The sequence below is a fragment of the Acomys russatus genome, chromosome 22 (assembly GCF_903995435.1).
Source record: "Acomys russatus chromosome 22, mAcoRus1.1, whole genome shotgun sequence".
NCBI lineage: Eukaryota > Metazoa > Chordata > Mammalia > Rodentia > Muridae > Acomys > Acomys russatus.
Genome location: NC_067158.1, coordinates 36,518,905 through 36,537,137, shown reverse-complemented (window position 1 = coordinate 36,537,137; position 18,233 = coordinate 36,518,905). Strand labels below are relative to the sequence as shown.

General features: G+C 38.1%; 1 protein-coding gene across 10 annotated transcripts in view; it reads left to right on the top strand.

Moving 5' to 3' along the window:
• Positions 1-18,233, top strand: part of Lcorl (ligand dependent nuclear receptor corepressor like) — a 154,576-nt gene that overhangs the window by 34,097 nt on the left and 102,246 nt on the right. For 9 of the 10 annotated variants that reach the window (XM_051164985.1, XM_051164979.1, XM_051164978.1 and 6 more), the window contains exon 2: positions 11,744-11,809. In XM_051164985.1, the coding sequence (XP_051020942.1) occupies positions 11,744-11,809 (66 nt within the window). Of the gene's footprint in view, positions 1-6,455; positions 6,537-11,743; positions 11,810-18,233 lie in introns of those variants that run through there. The other variant, XM_051164981.1, reaches the window with a different exon arrangement.

Sequence of the window (18,233 nt, the reverse complement as noted above, 5' to 3'; positions counted from 1 at the left end):
AACACAGAAGCTCAAGTCTGTAACCTTAGAGCTGGTGGGGATCGGCCACAGTGGAGGTACCTGAGGCTCATTGGCTAACACACATGCACACACCTGTACAAACACCTACACACTGCCACAGAAATATATACATAACACACACACACACACATTTAAGAAAGTTTTGCAGGTATCACACTCCTTCTCTTTTAAGCTTTCACAACTTCATAAAAATTAAAATAATTATTATGTATAAATTAAATCAATAGTCATAAAAACTTATATAGAAGCAAAAATAGCCCCAAGTAAACAAAGCAATCTTGAATAAAGGGAGCGTGCTGAAGTTGTCAGAATTTCTGATTCAGTACATACTTAGGAGCCTTAGTAACAAAAGATACAGAATTAGTGACACAAAAGTAGATATGTAGACAAAGTAGAGTAGACTTGGGGCACAGAAATAACGTCACACAGCTAAGCCACCCAATGCTGCATAAGGCACCAAAGACATTGGAGAAATGAATAGTCTTTTTACTAGATGGTGCTAGGGAAGTTGGGTGTCTGTAATGTTATAGGGGAGGTCAGCTAAGAAAGTCTGACCTCCTTTGTCTGGGTTCTTGGTTATCACTTTAAAAAGTTATAGATGGACAGAAAACAAAGAAACAAAAGTTTTACATGGTTAAGCATGTAATTAAGAAAATACAGGAATATGTTCATTCCAGGGAACAGTGCAAGAATCTTGCCAGCGAGGACTATGTTGGGGTTAGTTGGGACATAGCTTTTTATAGGCTTAGATGTTGGTTGGGGGGTATGTAGAGTCATCATTGACCTTTTTAAGTGGTAAACCATATAAAAGATTACAATCATGCTTTGGGTGCATGGAGATTACTAATTGGATACTGGGATATATACGGTGGAATACATTTTCTCCTGCCAGTCAAATACTAGCAATGAAATGTCATGTGCCAGTCATCTGATCAGAGTTTAGAGGACTGCACATTCTCAGGGGCTTTGCAATTGGCACTGGTTTTCAAGATCCTGAAGAGCATCTGGGAAGTAGCGGCCCCTTTTCTTCTTGATTGGATGAGAGGGACAAGCAGTTTGTCTCATTCTATGTAACATATGGAAGGGATAATTAGAGTTGGCCATAGTCCCTAATGCCTGACTTCCTTGGTAGTAATCCTTTGTCATTTGTAGAAGAATGAAATTAGATCCACATCTCATCCTATACAAAAATCAACTCAAAATGGTTCAAAAAACCTTAAAATAAAAGTTAAATATTTGAAACTATTAGAGGCAAACGTAAGGGAAGTGCTTGAAGCTACAGGGATAGGCAATAGTGTTTTGAATAGAGCTCTCATAGCTTTGGAACTAGAATTGAGAAATTGAAGATACAGCCTACATGAGAGGAGAAAATCTTTGGCAACTATTCTTGTGATGGGATTACTATCCAGAACATATAAAGAACACCAAATTTAGATATCCAATAAGTAAACAGTTCAGTTAACAAATGACAGATACTTTTTGAGAGAAGTAGAAATGACCTTCAAATACACAAAAACATGTTTTGACATCTCTTTCAGAAAAATGCAAATCAGTACTACATTATATCATCTCGTCCCAGTCAGAATTAACATTAATTAAAAAATCATCAATAGTATATACCCTGAATAGGAACCTTTATGCACTGTTAGAAGGAGAGTAGGACTAGACACAATGGAAAGCAGTTTGGAGTTCCTTCAAACAAACAAACAAAAACCACTAAAAGTAAAGTTACCATGCCCTTCAGCTATACGACTCCTGAAGGGGTCAATCAGCATAAAATGTATATTCTACTTGCATACCTGTCTAACAGAATTTATAGAATTAATCTCTATATATATATTGCATATGTGTGTGTGTTATATATATTCCAGTAGTTGTTCAGTCTACATAGTTGGATGTCTCAGCTGGTCTTCAGTGTATTCTAGAGTCCTTAAGAAGTAGACTCTAGGGCTGGAGAGATGACTCAGAGGTTAAGATCACTGTCTGCTCTTCCAGAGAGAGGTCCTGAGTTCAGTTTCCAGCAACCACATGGTGGCTCCCAACCTTTTCTAATGAGACCTGGTGCTCTCTTCTGGCCTGTAGGTGTACATGCAGGCAGAGCGCTGTTTACATAATAATAAATAAATACATCTTTAAAATAAAAAAGAAGTGGACCCTAACGCTAGTGAAAGAATGGACTTGCTAGCAAGGAAAGAGCAAGCAAAAACCAAAAGCTTCCTTCTTCTGTGTCATTATATAGGCTTCTAGCAGAGGTCATGGCCCAAATTAGAGGTAGGTCTTCCCACCTCAAAAGATCTGGGTTAAAGCTGTGTCTTCCCACCTCAAAGATTCGGATTAGAAATGGATCTTTCAACTTCAAATTAAGCAAAATCCCTCAAAGATGTGCCCCTCTATTTTGGGGTTTTAGTTCATTCTAGTTGTAGTCACATATACACTCATATATACATAGAGTAGAGTATTATTCAGCCATAAAGAAGACCCAAGTCATGTTTATAGGAAAATAGATGAGACTATGATATTAAGCTAAATAAGCCAGACTGCCGTAGTCACTGTTCTCTTGCTGTGAAAAGACTCTACGACTAAGGCAACTCTTATAAAAGCGGGAGTTTTACTTAGGCCCATACATACAGTTTTAGAGGCTTAGTCTATTATTATAGCAGGGGGCATGGTGACACACAGATACACATGGTGTTGGAGATGTAGCTGAGAGTTCTAACCCTGTAAAATCAAAATCAAAAAGCCAGTAACATACTTCCAACATACAGTGGCACAGAATACACATAACTATTCCAAAAAGGAAGAAAGGGAACATGGTAAGGAAATACTGTACCAAAGCAAAACTGAAAACCAGCGGGGCAAACTCCAAATTCTGCATCTTCATGTCTGATGTCAGAGTTTTTCAGAACTCCCACTTCCAGCTTGGTTGACTGCAACTTACTTGTCTTGGGCTGGTTCCACTCCTGTTAGCAGCTCTCAATGGCAGATATCCCACAATTCTAGCATCTCCAGCATTTGGGGGTAATAATTACAACCGTCCAGGCTTCACCTTCACAAGTTCACCAAGTGGCCTTTCTGGGCCTTCATACAAGTATACCGCTGACACATGCCTTGCCTCTGTGGCTTTCCTCAGCCACAGAAGGAGCTTCCATTACCCCTTTATTATAATTTTCTTAATAAAGTTAGAAGGACTTGGCTGAAGAAGCTTGCCTTGTTAGGGCCCCTGAGTTTAGTTCCATTTTACCAGCTTTCTATTTTCAATGGTTTTCTTCACTGCTTAAGCTTTCCTTTAATTTCTTTTCACAAAACGGAAGCTAAGCTGGGTGGGGTCTTACTCTGAGGTCACCACTGCCTTTATCCCATTTAGTATCAGGCTTTTCTTTAAGCTTTGCATCTCCTTGAGCACTGGACTTTGCTCTATTATACTTTATGGTGCTGCTCTTCTCTTCAAAATGTACATTTTGTATTTCTCTTTGCCCAGCTTTCTCTTTTTATTATAAAACTGCATAAGAGTGGTAATAACTCCACAACAGAGTCAATACTAGGCTGCCCTGAAGTCTACTCTGCCATTGCTATTAATCTAAAACTTCAATTCAGCTTCAGACAGATTTTTTTTTTTTTTTTTTTTTTTTTTTTTTTAGGGCAAAGGCAAAAAGCAGTCACATTGTTTGCCAAAATATTACAAGAATTATCTCTAGACCACTTACTCATATTCTTCTCCTTTTAAGTTTCTTGAGCTTGGTCCACATAATTCAAATCACCTTTAGCACTGTCTTCCATTCCACTGATAGTGTGGCCCATTACGTTCCACTCAAATGCATTCAACCGCTTTTCTAGTTCCAAGTCCACCCTCTACCAACTAGCAGCATGATCAAACCTGTCACAAAAATACTATTGGTACCAACTTCTGTCTTAGTTACTGTTCTATTGTTGTAAAGAGATACCGTGATCATGACCGACTTATAGTTTTAGCGGCTTAGTCCACTATAATTATGGCATGCAATAGGCAGCACACAGGTACACATGGTACTGGAGAAGTAGCTGAGAGTTCTACATCTTGATATGACAGTAGCAGGATGGAAAAGAAACTGAGACAGGACCTAGCATGGGCTCTTGAAACCTCAAAGTTTACCCCCTAGTGATACACTTCCTCCAATAAGGGCACATCTCTCCATCAGTTCACACAGTTTCTCCTCCCTGATGTTAAACATTCAAATATATGACCTGTGAGTGGGGCTGGTTGTGCATTCTTACTCAAACTACCACATGAACTAAAGCAAACACTGTGTTTTCTTTTACACTCAGAATCTAGATTTTTTAAAACAAGACAGAGTAAACTGGAGGCTATTAGAGAAGGGGATGGGCACAGGCAGAGGAAATGTATAGGCAAGAGTAGGTAGTTTGAAGTGAAAACACAATACTTCACACACAGGTTTGTTATGAAGAAAACTTGGACAACTGCTGTGTCATAATAGAGGAAAACAGCTATGCATTACAAAAATATTTTGCTAGCAGGGATGGAGGATGAGAAGGAACATAGATGAAACTTAATGTGAAAAAATTGAAGTATATGTTAGCCAATTTTTAAACATCTGCTTAATTGGAGGAAGAGCGCCATGCCATACATGTGGAGGTCAGAGGACAACTTGTAGGAGTCAGTTCTCTCCACCATGTTGGTACTGGGGATCAGTCTTAGCTTTGAGCTCCCTTAGCCACTGAACCATTTTACTGTCCCTATAAACCTATTAATATCTGTACTTTCATTCAACTTTTTGTGACTGTATCTTCACATATATGTGTGTAAAGCCCCAAGGTTACTCAGTTGCTCTCTACCCTACTTTACTAGGTGTGGTTTCTTATTGAACCTGGGGATTTATCTTATTTTTTTTAACTTCTGTTTTAGTTGTCTCCAGATATTTTGGATGCCATTGTAAGTAGTTTTTTTCATATGCTAGAGTGACTTATCTCCCCATCTTTTATTAAAAATAAAATACTAAACTGAAACCTAATATATACATACATACACACACGCACACACGCACACACACACACACATATGCATGCAGAAGACCTGGTACAGACACATTTCAGACCCATGCTTGCTGCTTCAGTCTCTGTGAGTTCATTAAACCTTAACTCAGTTGATTTTGGAGAACCTTGTTCTCCTGGTGTCTATCCTCCATCCCCTCCGGCACCTATATACTTTCTGCCTCCTCTTCCACATGGTTCATTGAGCTCTGGGGTATAGGATTTGATGGAGTCATCTTATTTAGAACTGTGTTCCAATATATCTTTGCCCCCAACTTCTGTACATGTCTGGGAGTCTCTGCATTTCCTCCCATTTGCTTCAGGAGGAAGGTTCTCTGATACTGGTTGAATACGGTTCTGGTCTGTGAGTACAACAAAAATATCATTAGGAGTCATTTTTTTTTTGTTTTTGTTTTTGTTTTTGTTTTTTATTTTAGACCAGTAGCATTTGGCTTTACTATAAGTCTCTGGGCTGTCTAGTCTCTGGTTCCTGGTCACTCAAGCAGTGTCAGGTGTGGTTTCCATCTTGTGGAGTGGGTCTTGAGTCAAATTGGATATTGATTGGTTATCCCCACAAGCTTTGTGCTACCGTTACTTTAGCAAATTTTGTAGGCAGGACAGATTTTAGATCAAAGGTTTTTCTGGCTGGGTTGGTGTTTATGTTTCTCTTTTGGTAGCGTGCAGAGTACCTTCCCATACCAAAGACACTAGAACATAGGTGTGAAGGTTCTGTGCAGGCACAAGTTTGACTTCTCCATGTTCAGTGAGGTGTATGGGTGTTGTTTTCAATAATGAGGCCTTGCTGTCAGTTTGTGGAGAGTAACCTAATCTCTTGGCCGCACCTGGATTGTTTGGGAATTTCCATGAGACTCCTTTGGCCAACAACTCAATTGTATAATTGTATGTAACCTAGTCCCAGTAATGGAAGCTTTGTTTGGTAACAAGAGATTGTGTACTCACTGGTTTTGTGTGTCAACTTGATACAAGCTAGACTCATCTAAGAGCAAGGAGCCTCAGTTGAGGAAATGCCTCCACAAGATCCAGCTGTAAGGCATTTTCTCAATTAGTGATCAATGGAGGAGGGCCCAGGCCGCGGGGGGGGGGGGGGGGGCGGCATTCCTGGGCTGGTGGACCTGATTTTATATCAGAGGAAGGATAGCAGGCTACCAAGAAGAGACTTGATGCCCTATGAGCATATACGGGGGAGGAAATCCCCCTCAGTCACAGTCATAGGGGAGGGGAGTAAGGGGAAAATGGGAGGGAGGGAGGAATGGGAGGATACAAGGGATGGGATAACCATTGAGATGTAATATGAATAAATTAATAAGATAAAATTAAAAAAAAAAAAGAAGCAGTCTGAGCAAGCCACATGAAGCAATCCAGTAAGCAGTACTCCTCCATGGTGTCTGCATCAGCTCTTGCCTACAGGATCCTGACCTGCTTGAGTTCCTGTCCTAACTTCCTCTGATGAGAGCTGATGATCTGGAAGTGTAAGCTTAATAAACCATTTCCTCCCCAGCTTGTTTTTGGTCATGGTGTTTTTGTCCTAGCAATAGAAACTCTAAGGCAGATATCCAGCTGTGACTCTGTCTTCCTCATTATTTGGAGACTTCATTAGGATTGCCTTCATATATTTTAAGAAGTTTCCACTACACTGACAGGTTTTCATACCATCCCTCATATTCCCCTTAACTCTAGCTGTTTCTCTCTGCATTCCCTCTCTCAGCCTGTTTCCCCTCCCTATCTGAGTCTCCTGATCCAGTTCTTCCCTACCCCCAGTCCACCCATAAAGTCTATTCTGTTCCCCCTCTCAGGGAGATGTATGTGTCTCCTCCTAGTCCCTTTCTCTTTACCTAATCTCATTGGATTGTAATTAGGTTATCATTTATTTAAGACTAATATCAACATATAAGCAAATATATACCATATTTATCTTTCTGGGTCTGGGTTATCACACTCAGGATGATTTTTTTTTTTTTAGTTCCATCCTTTTGCCTGAAATTTTCATGATGTCATTTTTTTTCAACACCTAAGTAATATTTAGCTAGGCTAATTGACCATTAGAGCTCAACCAAGGATCCTCCAGTTCTGTCTGCCCGGTGCTGAGATTGTAGGTGTGTACCACTGTGCTTTTTATTTGATCTGGATCAGATCTGCTTGTTTGTGCAGCAAGCACTTTACCAATGGAGCCATTTCCTTATTCCTATATTCAACTTTAAATGCAGTACATTTTAAAATCATAGATTTTGAGCCTAGGTTAACAACAAAAATCTAAATATAAGTAATAAATAATTTTATGCTGATAGAATAAGAAAAAATAGCATACATAGTTCAAAAGTTTGTAAGAATGGAGGAAATAGAGTTAGAACTTGATAAAGAACAACAAAAAATCCTCAGAACATTGTTAACATAATGGAACTTACTAATCTCAGACAACATGGTCAGTTTGAAATACAAGTAAGTTGTAAAAAGAAAACTGAAAAGAGACAGGTACAGATAAAGTAATAAAAATGTATTGAAACCACTTACTTAATATGCTTTGAGGCCCAGACTACCAGAACAAATTAGGGTTTCTATCCACCTGAACTGTACATTATTTATGGTGTTGTACATAATGACAAAGGCTTGAAAGTGTAACACAAAATTCTCAGTTGTCAAAAGACACAGAGAAACCTACAACCTAATGGAAGATTTTATACACTTTCCTCAACAATTGATAACAAGCCAACATAAAAAGGAACAAAGATATCTGTTAGCTTAAAATGGCATTGTTAATGACATGGACAAATACAGAACACTTTATTTAACCCTTTGTGATATATATTCCTTTCCAGTACTTTGAAATGGTTATATAAAAACAGTGCCAGCAAAGTTCAAAGGGTTAGAGTCAGATTGAACATTTCCTCTGACTAAAATACAGTGGAGTTACTAACTAATTTTTAAAAGAGAGAGCACCTTCTTTTCTTTTCTTTTTTTGTTTGGTTTGGTTTAGTTTGGTTTGGTTTTTTCCAAGAACTATTTTTATATGGTTGGAAATTGATAGACTTCTTAATGTCCCATGGGTCTAACCAGGTTATCATTCTAAAAGCCAGAAATTATTTTGACTAATAAAATTTACTCATTAAAGTAGTACTTAGAAAGTTACAGTCCTGTCACACAAGAAGAAAGTGAACATAGTAAGGACTGGAGAGGTGATTGTAGTTGCCTGCTCTTGTAGAGGACTTGGGTTCAATTCCTGCGTCCTCATAGTAGCTCATAGCCATTTGTATCTCCAGTTTCAAGATAGCCAACACTGTTTTCTGGCCTCCACAGACATCAGGTGCACATGGGTTGTATAGACATTTATACAGGCAAAACACCCATACATACAAAATAAATAAAAAGAAAATGAGCGTAATACAGATGTAAGTAAATCTAAAAATCGAGAATCATCTACTGAGCTTTATTGAAAGTAGAAAGAAGGAAAAGCATTTATGTGATGCTGTGACATTAAATAAACACGTAGTGAAACTTAGGCAAACATGGCTAAAATGTACGCGTTTTTAGAAAAAATATGGCGATATCCTTCATTAGTCACATGACAGATAAATTGATTAGTTGCAAATGCATCAGAAAGTCAAAAGCCCCAGAGGACTTTCTACTACTTACTTACACAAAGCATCCTACATTTCATTTTTTACTGTTGTTTGATAATAGAAAGCAGAAGGATGTTCCTACTCAGAGCATGTACAAAGAAAATACTTGTTTTAGTTTTAATTTTTCAATTTAAGTATTATCATATCTTTTCCCCCTTCCCTTTCCTCAACTTTTCCCATATTCCCCTTGCTCCCTCTCGAAGTTACAGCTTTTTCTTACATTGTTATTGTCACATATATCTTTATATATAACTATATAAATACAATCCACTAAGTCTACTTAGTGTTACACTTATGCATATATGTATATTTCTATGTAAGAAATCTGCCTGGAACAATCATGTGGGTAGCACGGGTAAATTGTGAAAAGTGTGTTATGTGGTTTTGTTTTTATGTGAACATAGAGTATACTTACACAAACCTAATGCATATAGCCTCTGGATTTTAGGTTAAAAACATGAACAGCAGGTTATATTACTGAATAGTGTGGATAGTTGTAACAAACCAGTAAGAACTCTTATTTATAGATTTATTGCAACCATAGAAAAGGTACACTAAAATATAAGGTCATGGCAGGGTTTTTATTTGTTTTTGTTTCAGCTCCATCATAGTGCCATTGGACCACCATCCTATCTTTAATCCTTTGTTTAATATATTTTTAATTACTTCATCCATTAGTACTGCATATGCAGACACATATGCTTATGCACATATTTGTATATGTAGCCTCAAGTCAGTTTACCTTTGCTTATACATATATTTGTCAGACGTCAGACCAGTAGGGATTGGATGGTCTATGTGGAAGTCTGTCCCTGGAAGTATCAGCTTCTCATTCTCTCAGCAGGCGTTGACCATCATAGCTCGTCATCCAGAGGCAGAATCCTGTGGGATTTTCATTGTCCACATAGGCATGTCACCTGGACTTGTCATGCTGATTTTGTTCATGTAACCATATTGTTGTGAGCTCCTTGTCATATATAGAAGATACTGACAACAGAAGTCTATGTCTTCTAGCTCCTAAATTTTTCCCGCCTTCTCTTCCACAGTTTTCGCTGAGCCATAGGTATTGATGTTGCACTGGAGATCTGTTAGTTGAAATTGGGTAACCCACAGTCAGTCGTTATCTGCATTTTGACCAATTGTGAATCTCTGTAATAGTTTCCATCTGTTGCAAAAAGAAGCTTCTTTGATGAGCAGTAAGAGATGCCATGAATATTCCTGGGAATAAAGACAAGTATTTAGAATACAGTTACAAATTATATTGGCTGCCAGGCATGGTGGTACAGGCTTGTGATCCCAGCACTTAGGGAGACAGAGGCAGGCGGATCTCTGAGTTCGAGCCCATACTCGTCTACAAAGTGAGTCCAGAATAGCCAAGGCTACACTGAGAAACACTGTCTCAAAAAAACAAATTTAAAAAAAAAAAAAAAGAAAGAAAAGGAAAGAAAGAAATTATATTGGCTCAGGAAACTAACAATAGAAGGTTCTCTTCCCATCTGTGACCCCTGCATCAATGGGAAGTTGGCAAGATTTACAGTACCAGACATTAATTACTTCCTGTTAAATGAGCTTTAAGTCCAATTAGATAGCTGTCGGTTGCCTGAACAACAAACAGCATTATAAGTGCCACTATTGTACCATGCTGATCCATTCAGTGTTGTGACGTGTCGGCCTTTCATCTGGGTAGAACTACTGACTGTTCTTTCCCTTGGCAGTTTGCATACCACCGTCTGATACTATAAGTGTGATCAGGGAGAAGGCATTTAGATCAGTTCCAGCTTAATTTTGTGTCCAAAGTATGTGGTATTTTCAACTATAGTTCTTCATCTTCAAGTTCTGGAAGGCAACCACAAGCCTTGGGAGTCTCTTGGACTCCCCTGTTCAACAGTCCAAAAGGAGGGTCCCAAATAAATAAATAAATAAATAAATAAATAAATAAGGAAGGCTCACCTGCTTGAAACCAAGAATTTTGTTAGTCTATGGCTATTTGGGGAGCGTTATCACCCTTTATTTAAATAACTTTTATTTAAATTATATATTATACACATACACTTATATATATATTTGTAAGTAAACCTAACATGTTTATATCTCTTCCAGTCATCTTTGGTGTTCTTTGTCCCTTCCTTCTCTGTTCCTCATTGTTTCCCTTCCACCTCCTTTCCCAGATAAAGGCCCCCTCCCTATTTTTTTCATTTCCCCCTTTACAACACTTGTGTCCTACTATGTTCCTGTGTGTAGCTCTTCTCACCCTCAGTACCTTAGACCTGGTCCCATTTTACTTTCCTGGTTTTAGTGGTGTGGTTTCTCACATCTAAAGATTTAAGCTAGAATTTAAAAAGTAAAAGAGAACATGCAGCACTTGTCTTTCTGGTTGTGAGTCATCTCATTTGGCGTAATATGCTCTAGCACCATCATCTAGTTACCTGCAATTTCATAATTTAATTTTTCTTTACAGCTGATTAGTATTTCATTATGTATCCATACCACGTTTTCGTTATTCATTATCCATTCATCATTGTAGGACATTTAGGCTGTTTCCTTTTGTTTGTTTGTTTTTGTTTTGTTTTTTGCTATTGTGAGTAAGTCAACAATGAACCATGGCTAAGCAAGTATATATGCAATAAGAACGATGTCAAGTTCTTTGGGCATATGCCACCGTGTTATAGTTGTGGCATATGATAGATTTACTTTTTTCATTTTGAGGATTCTCTACACAGATTTCCATAATGGTTACATAATTTTGCAGTCTCACCAACAGTGAGTGACTATTCCTCTCTTCCCACATTCTGACCAGTGATCTTGACTCAGATATTAGGTCATGCTTGACAGTACTTTAGTGTGGGTTAATATATGCATTTTAATATTCTAATTACCTTGCAATCTTAATTCGACAGTCACTATATAATTAGTATATTAGCTAGTTAACTTTAAACTGTGTGAAAATGACAGTTATAGTATAGTAAATTATTTGCTGATTGACATAGAATTTATAGTTTTTGATCATTAAAAACTAAAGCTTTTTCAGGAGCTAATACACTTTTCTCTCTTTGAAAACACAGGTTTTGAGAGTATTTTAGAAGGGCTTTATGGACCACGGCTACGAAGAGACCTCAGTTTATTTGAAGGTAATTAACTTTGTTTTAATTTTAAAGTTAAAACCTCTTATCCATTTAACAAAGTTGTTCTGGCAGAACTATATATTAAACATAAATTTATGATCACTTTTAATATGACAGTGGTTTAAATAACATATTCCAAATATTCTTTATTATATATTTTATCACATGATGTGTATTATATTATAATTTTTGAAAGATACAGTGGCTTCAAATAGAAAATGAAGCTCAGCAATATAATTTTAATTTCATGTTTTTATTATTTAATAAATTGCTTATCCTGACCTATTCTTAAATAGGATTTGAAATTTAAAATTATACAAATATCAAATCAATTAAACTAATCAAATTATTGACACTTAGTTAAACTGAAGGAAGTAAATATTCTGTAAAATAAGTTTGCTAAAAAGCTGTTACTCCAATTTTCGATCTTTAAAAAGTTTTAATACAAGTTTATATTGCATGTTGAGCACATTCTCTCCCCCATGCCACCTTCCCTCCGCTTTCATTTCCCCTCCTGACTCTTGTCAGTCCCCTGGACAGACAGTTTTACATTATTTTATCTTAAAATACATTATTTTATCTATAGAAACCTTAGGAACTAAAAATTAGAGAAAAAATTTTGTCTTTCTGAGACTGGCTAAGTTTACTTAAGATGACTAACTCTGATATCTTTTTTTTTTTTTTTTTTTTTCCTTGTAACTGAAATAATTTTGTTTTTATGGCTGGAAACAACTCCAGTGGGTATACATACCACATTTTATTTGTTCCTCTGTTATTGGACACCTAGGTTGGTTCTATAACTCAGTTATTGTGGATAATGCCGCAGAAGTCACAGATCTACAAGTATCTCTTGATATGTTGGTATTTTTTGGTTTTGCTTTTGTTTTGGTAAATGTTTTTCTGGTAAATATCCGAGAGTGGTATAACTGAGTCACAAGGCAGAACAAATTTTATTTTGAGAATCAGCCATACTGACTTCCGTAATGTTTGATTAGTTTACATACCTACCAACATTGTCCATATGCTCACCAGTATTTGTTTTTACTTGTGTTTTTCCTTTGAGACTTATTTTTAATTATGTGAAGGTGTATGTGTCTTTCATATGGGTATGCCCATATTAGTGCAGATGTTCTCAAGGGCCAGTATCATCAAGGAGCTAGAGTTAGAGATTGTTGTGAGCCCCGTGACATGAGGAATAAGAACCAAACTCACATCATTTGGAAGTGTTCTTAGCTGTGTAACTGTCTCTCCAACCTGTTACTTGTTTTTGCAATGGCTGCCATTTTGATGAGTAAGAGGGGGACTCTCAGTGTAGCTTTGACTTACATTTCTCTGATGGTTAGTGAGGTTCAGCATTTAAAAAACTTTTTATTGGCTCTTTGTATTTCATCTTTTCAGAACTGTCTATTTAATTAGCCCTTTTACTATTTGGAGAGTTTGATTTATTGTGTAGTTTTGTTGAGTTACTTGTTCGTTCTAAATATTAATTCCTGGTCAAGTGGATGGCCTGCAAAGTCTTTCTCCCATTCTGTGGGCTTTTTTGTTTGTTTGTTTGTTTGTTTTAATTTGATGCTGTCCCATTTATCATTGTTAATTTTATTCCTGAGTGACTAGAGTCCTGTTTCATTACTTTGGTCAGATTCAATCCAAGATTGTGAAAGGATTTTCTTCCCTGATCTCTTAGCATGTTCATTACTGGCATATATGAAGTCTATTTTATATGACAATGTTATATTCTGCCACTTTGCTTAAAAGTGTTTGTCATGTTTAAGAGTTACCTGGTAGTCTTCAGGAATGTTTATTTGAGAGTCTCACAATCTGCAAATGTCCTATTCCTGATTTTAGTGGAAACTGAGTATTTCCCCACTTAATAAAATACTGGCAATCTGCTTGTCATATACAACTTATATTATGTTAAGGTGCATCTAGTCCTGGTCTCTTTGGGACTTTAATAATAAAAATATGTTGGGTTTTTAGACTTCTGTATCTATTAAGAAGATCAAGTGATTTCTGTCTTTGAGTCCATTTCTGTGATGTATCACAGTTATGTTTTTTTTTTTGGGTGGAACTTAGGTATATTTACTTGTTAATAAGTCGTTAAAAAACAGGTTCCCGAGCTATTACTGGCCCCATTAACACAGTATGCCCTGGTTCCAGCATCCTACTTTATAGCTTCCTCCCCACCAACTCTTTCTTTGCAGACCAAAGAAGAGCAGGGAGCAGCAAACACACACCACCTGGCTTCAGCTTTAATAAAAAGTTCCCAAGTGATTTAGCTCTTGTCTCCCTAATCATCCTTTGGACAGACTTGGGTTAAGACCTCCATTTCTCAAGCCCTCAGCATCTCCAAATAAAAGTTCAATGGAAACCCAGTATGACTGATTTCCTCTTTCTTAGATTCCTTGGGATCATGTTTTGCCAGAGAGCATGAAGGCAGTTTGGCTTTTTTTTTTTTTTTTTTTTTTTTCCTACATGGTGCTTTTATTTTTTTTTTATTTTATTAATTTATTCCTATTACACCTCGATTGTTAGCCCTTCCCCTGTTTCCTCCCATTCTTCCCTCCCTCCCACTTCCCCCCTTCTCCCAGAGACAGTTTGGCTTTTCAAAGCCAAGCTTGTAGTAGCTGGGCTGAGGGGCTAGGAAAATACATTAAGGTTTATTTCATTTCATTCAGAGTTCCCAAATCCTAGGATTATTTGCATGAAAATATCCTGAAATTTTCTAGAGTGAGATGGGGAAGGAAGGGAACCCTAGCCCTCAATCTAGGAGCTAAGTCCCTTCAGCACAGGATGATAGTTAGGGTATCCAGACTTAGGAACAAAAGGAAGTCAGGGTTTCTGAATGCACACGGGGACCTGATGTGGCCAGAGTGTGCTGCCAGGAAAAGGAAGAAGCTGGTCTAAGATCACCCAGAAAAAAAGACAAGGCTAGACACCTGTCTTGCTTCTTGGCCTCCCCACCACTTCTGTATTCTCACAAATTCTTTGATAGGTCCTTTTGACAGCACTTACTCTACACAATTTTTCAGATGCTGCCAATTGAGGATCAACACCAAGTCTCGAGAACGCTGACACAGGACCCCATTGTTTCAACCAAGGTGGAAATGATTTGGGGCCTTTTCCTTGGATACTAAACCAATGCTTCTTCAAAAATGATATGTTCTTAGCCTCAGATTTATTCAGAAAGATCTCTGTTTCCAGATTGACTATACCTAGATTTTTGACTAGACAAGTAAACCCTCTGATACCCAGTTAGCCAAAGATAATCCCCAAATCCCTGATTAACCAAGAGATACCCTGATTGGTTGGAGGATACACTGTTACAAACAAAGGTTCTACTTTTCCAGGAAGTACTCCATCCAGCCTGGATTGATCAGAAAATGTCCATGATTGAATAGTTGTGTCCACAGTCATTTCCTGTTGTCCTTTCAGCATTTCAGGCACAGGATGGGTAGATCCAAGGGGGAGGGAGAAGGTAGTGCTATCAAGGTGGACCCAAGACAAGAAGCCTCTCCTCTTGGTCCTGAAGTGGTCCTAGTAGCCCTTGCTACTGTGCTAGATATAGTCAAGGCACTCCTCCTGTACCTTGTTCTCGTAATAGTGATGTAATATGTGCCACAGGAAGGATCACTAACTTCAGTGGTCAGGAAGGACCATGCCAGAGTCATAAAATTCTGCTGTAGTCAAGGTGGAAAATGAGCCTATGCTCAACCATGAATCCTGTTCTAGCGCATTTCATCTTTTTTGTTTTGTTTTGTTGAGACAGAGTTTCTCCATGTAGCCCTGGCTGTCCTGGATTTACTTTGTAGAACAGGCTGGCCTCGAACTCACCTGCCTCTGCCTCCCAGAGTGCTGGGATTCAAGAAGTGCTACCATGCCCAGCTGGAAGAGGTCTTTAAACTACATCATGTGGGTCTGCTATATTGGAGAACATGAGGTCTGCCCACTGGATGAAGTGTACAAGCTGCTGTAGAGCTTTTACATCTTCCTAGGGTTGGTGGAGGGGGGTACAGAAATTGAACATGGTTTCAGAGTTCATATTAAGAAATTCTTGAGGCCTCCTCAGCCTAGGGAATGCATTGGAATGGTTCACTAATATGTTTTTGTTGACAGCATTGGTCAGGTGGGCCATTGTGAGTTCATCAGTCATAAATATAATACACTTAGCCTGCTCAACCTCAGGACATAGTGTCCAGCAATGACTGAAACATGCAATGCTAGTACACTACACCAGAAGGTTGGTATCATCCTGTTGAGGATATTGGAATTGTAGCCATTTAAGATGTTCTACTTCTTGAGGTTGATAGGCTAATGTATCTAGCCTTCCAAGGAGCTGTAATGAAACATTCCATTGACACTGTTGGAGCTGTACAGATGAGGATGGTGATAAGGGCAAAGAGAATTAAAGCACTGCCCATTGCTGCCTTTGTTGCTACTCAGCTCTTTCTAGTGTCTACTAAGAGGTTAGGGCCAGAATCTTGTAGATTTCACAGAAATCTAGTGGCTTTCTAGTGGCTGCAAGACTCACAATGGCCAAAGAGATGGGGTTTCAGTCTCATCATGAAAGAATCTTCAGCTGACCCCACACTATCCACCAGACCTGTCAGGTGCATCATCATGTACTTGAAAGAAATTATATTACATTTACAGATAAATATGTACCTCTTGGATAACGCCAGCCTGATCATGATTAATTATGTATTCTTACTTTGATTTATATATACTATATTGAGAAATTTTGCATATGCTCATCAGTCTGTAATCTTTTGTTGTTCTCTTTATTTGGCTTTGGCATTAGTAATACTGACTTCAGAAAAGGAGTTTGATAGTCTTCTTTCCTTTTCTATCTTATGGAATAGTTCGTGAACCATTTGGTGGTAGTTCTTTAAAGTTACTGTGGAATTTTTCAATCTATGTTGATGTACACTTTTTTAGAAGGGGAATTTGTTTTTAATTATTATTACTGCTTCAGTACTTTCTTTGCTATAGATCTTTTTAAATTATCTTGATTTCATTTTAATAGGTTATATGAATCTAGAAATGTATTTGTTTCCTTTATATTTTCCAGTTTAGTAGAATATATATATTCAATTTTTGAGACAGAGTTTGTCTGTATAGCCTTGGCTATTCTGGGCTTGCTTTGTAGACCAATCTGTCCTCAAATTCACAGAGATCTGCCTGTCTTTGCCTTCCTGAGTGCTGGGATTAAAGGTGTGAACAACCATGCCCAGCTATGTGGATTACATTTTTAAGGTATATCCCAGTATTTTGTTTTGTTTTGTTTTTTCAGTTTAATTGTTATTTGTTCAAATTACTTTCCTTTTATCTCAAATTCTATTAATTTAAATCTTTCTTTCTCTTTGAAATATTTGCCTAAGTGTAGTAGTTAGGGTTTCTATTGCTGTGAAGAGACACCATGACCACAGCAGCTCCTATAAAGGACAGCATTTAACTGGGGCTGGTTTATAGCTTTAGAGGTCTTGTCCATTATTGTCATGGCAGAAGCATGGTACCACACAGGGAGACATGAGGCTGGAGCAGGAGCCCACAATTCTGCATCCAGATAGGCAGGTAGCAGGAAAAGAGAGTGGCACTGGGCCTGGTTTGAGCTTCTGAAACATCAAAGTCCACCTCTAGTGACACTTCCTTCAAAAAGACCACACCTATTACAAAAAACGCGGCACCACCAATAATGCTAGTATGAGTTTTGGGGGGGGGCATTTTCATTCAAATCACCACAATAAGGGTTAGTCAATCGTATTTATTGGGCTGAATATATGGCAAAACATCTATCTTGCTAAATTGACATTTGGTGTTAAATAAAGTAAGAGAGTATGAAGAGCAGAAGGCTGGACAGTGGTATGTATATGAATGCAGTTTGGCTTGTTTGCCCAGTATTGAGCCCCTCGGCGTTCCTTCCTTAATTCCCAGATGCCTACCATATCCCTGGGTCTTTGTCTCAGATGCTTGTTATGCCTACCAAGGAATCTTCGGTGCTTTTCTCACTTTGGGAAATCAGATTATAGACACTGGTTCAGTAAGTGGACCTTTGTTCAGAATTGCAGTCACAGATGCTGGTCATACCTGTGGGCAGTCCTTCAGGAGTGTGATTGGAAATGCCTACTTGGCCCTTGAGTAGCCTCTTTTTGTTTCCTCAAGGTTGGGTCTAGATCTTTGAAACTTTACTGTGTTTGCCTGAAGACCCAGATTTCTACCTCTATGGCTGATGACTGTTGTGTGTTTATGACTCAGTTTCTTCCTGCAATCACAAAAGTATTCTGCTGGCCTGGACTCAGTGTATAGTCCTCTGAAACATTTGCTGAGCTTGCTGGGGGTATAGATAATAGTCTTTTAAACATGTGACGTGGCTGTACTAGGTGAATGGTGAGTGCCAAGAAGAGAGGTTTTCCTGCCATCACTATTCTCTGCC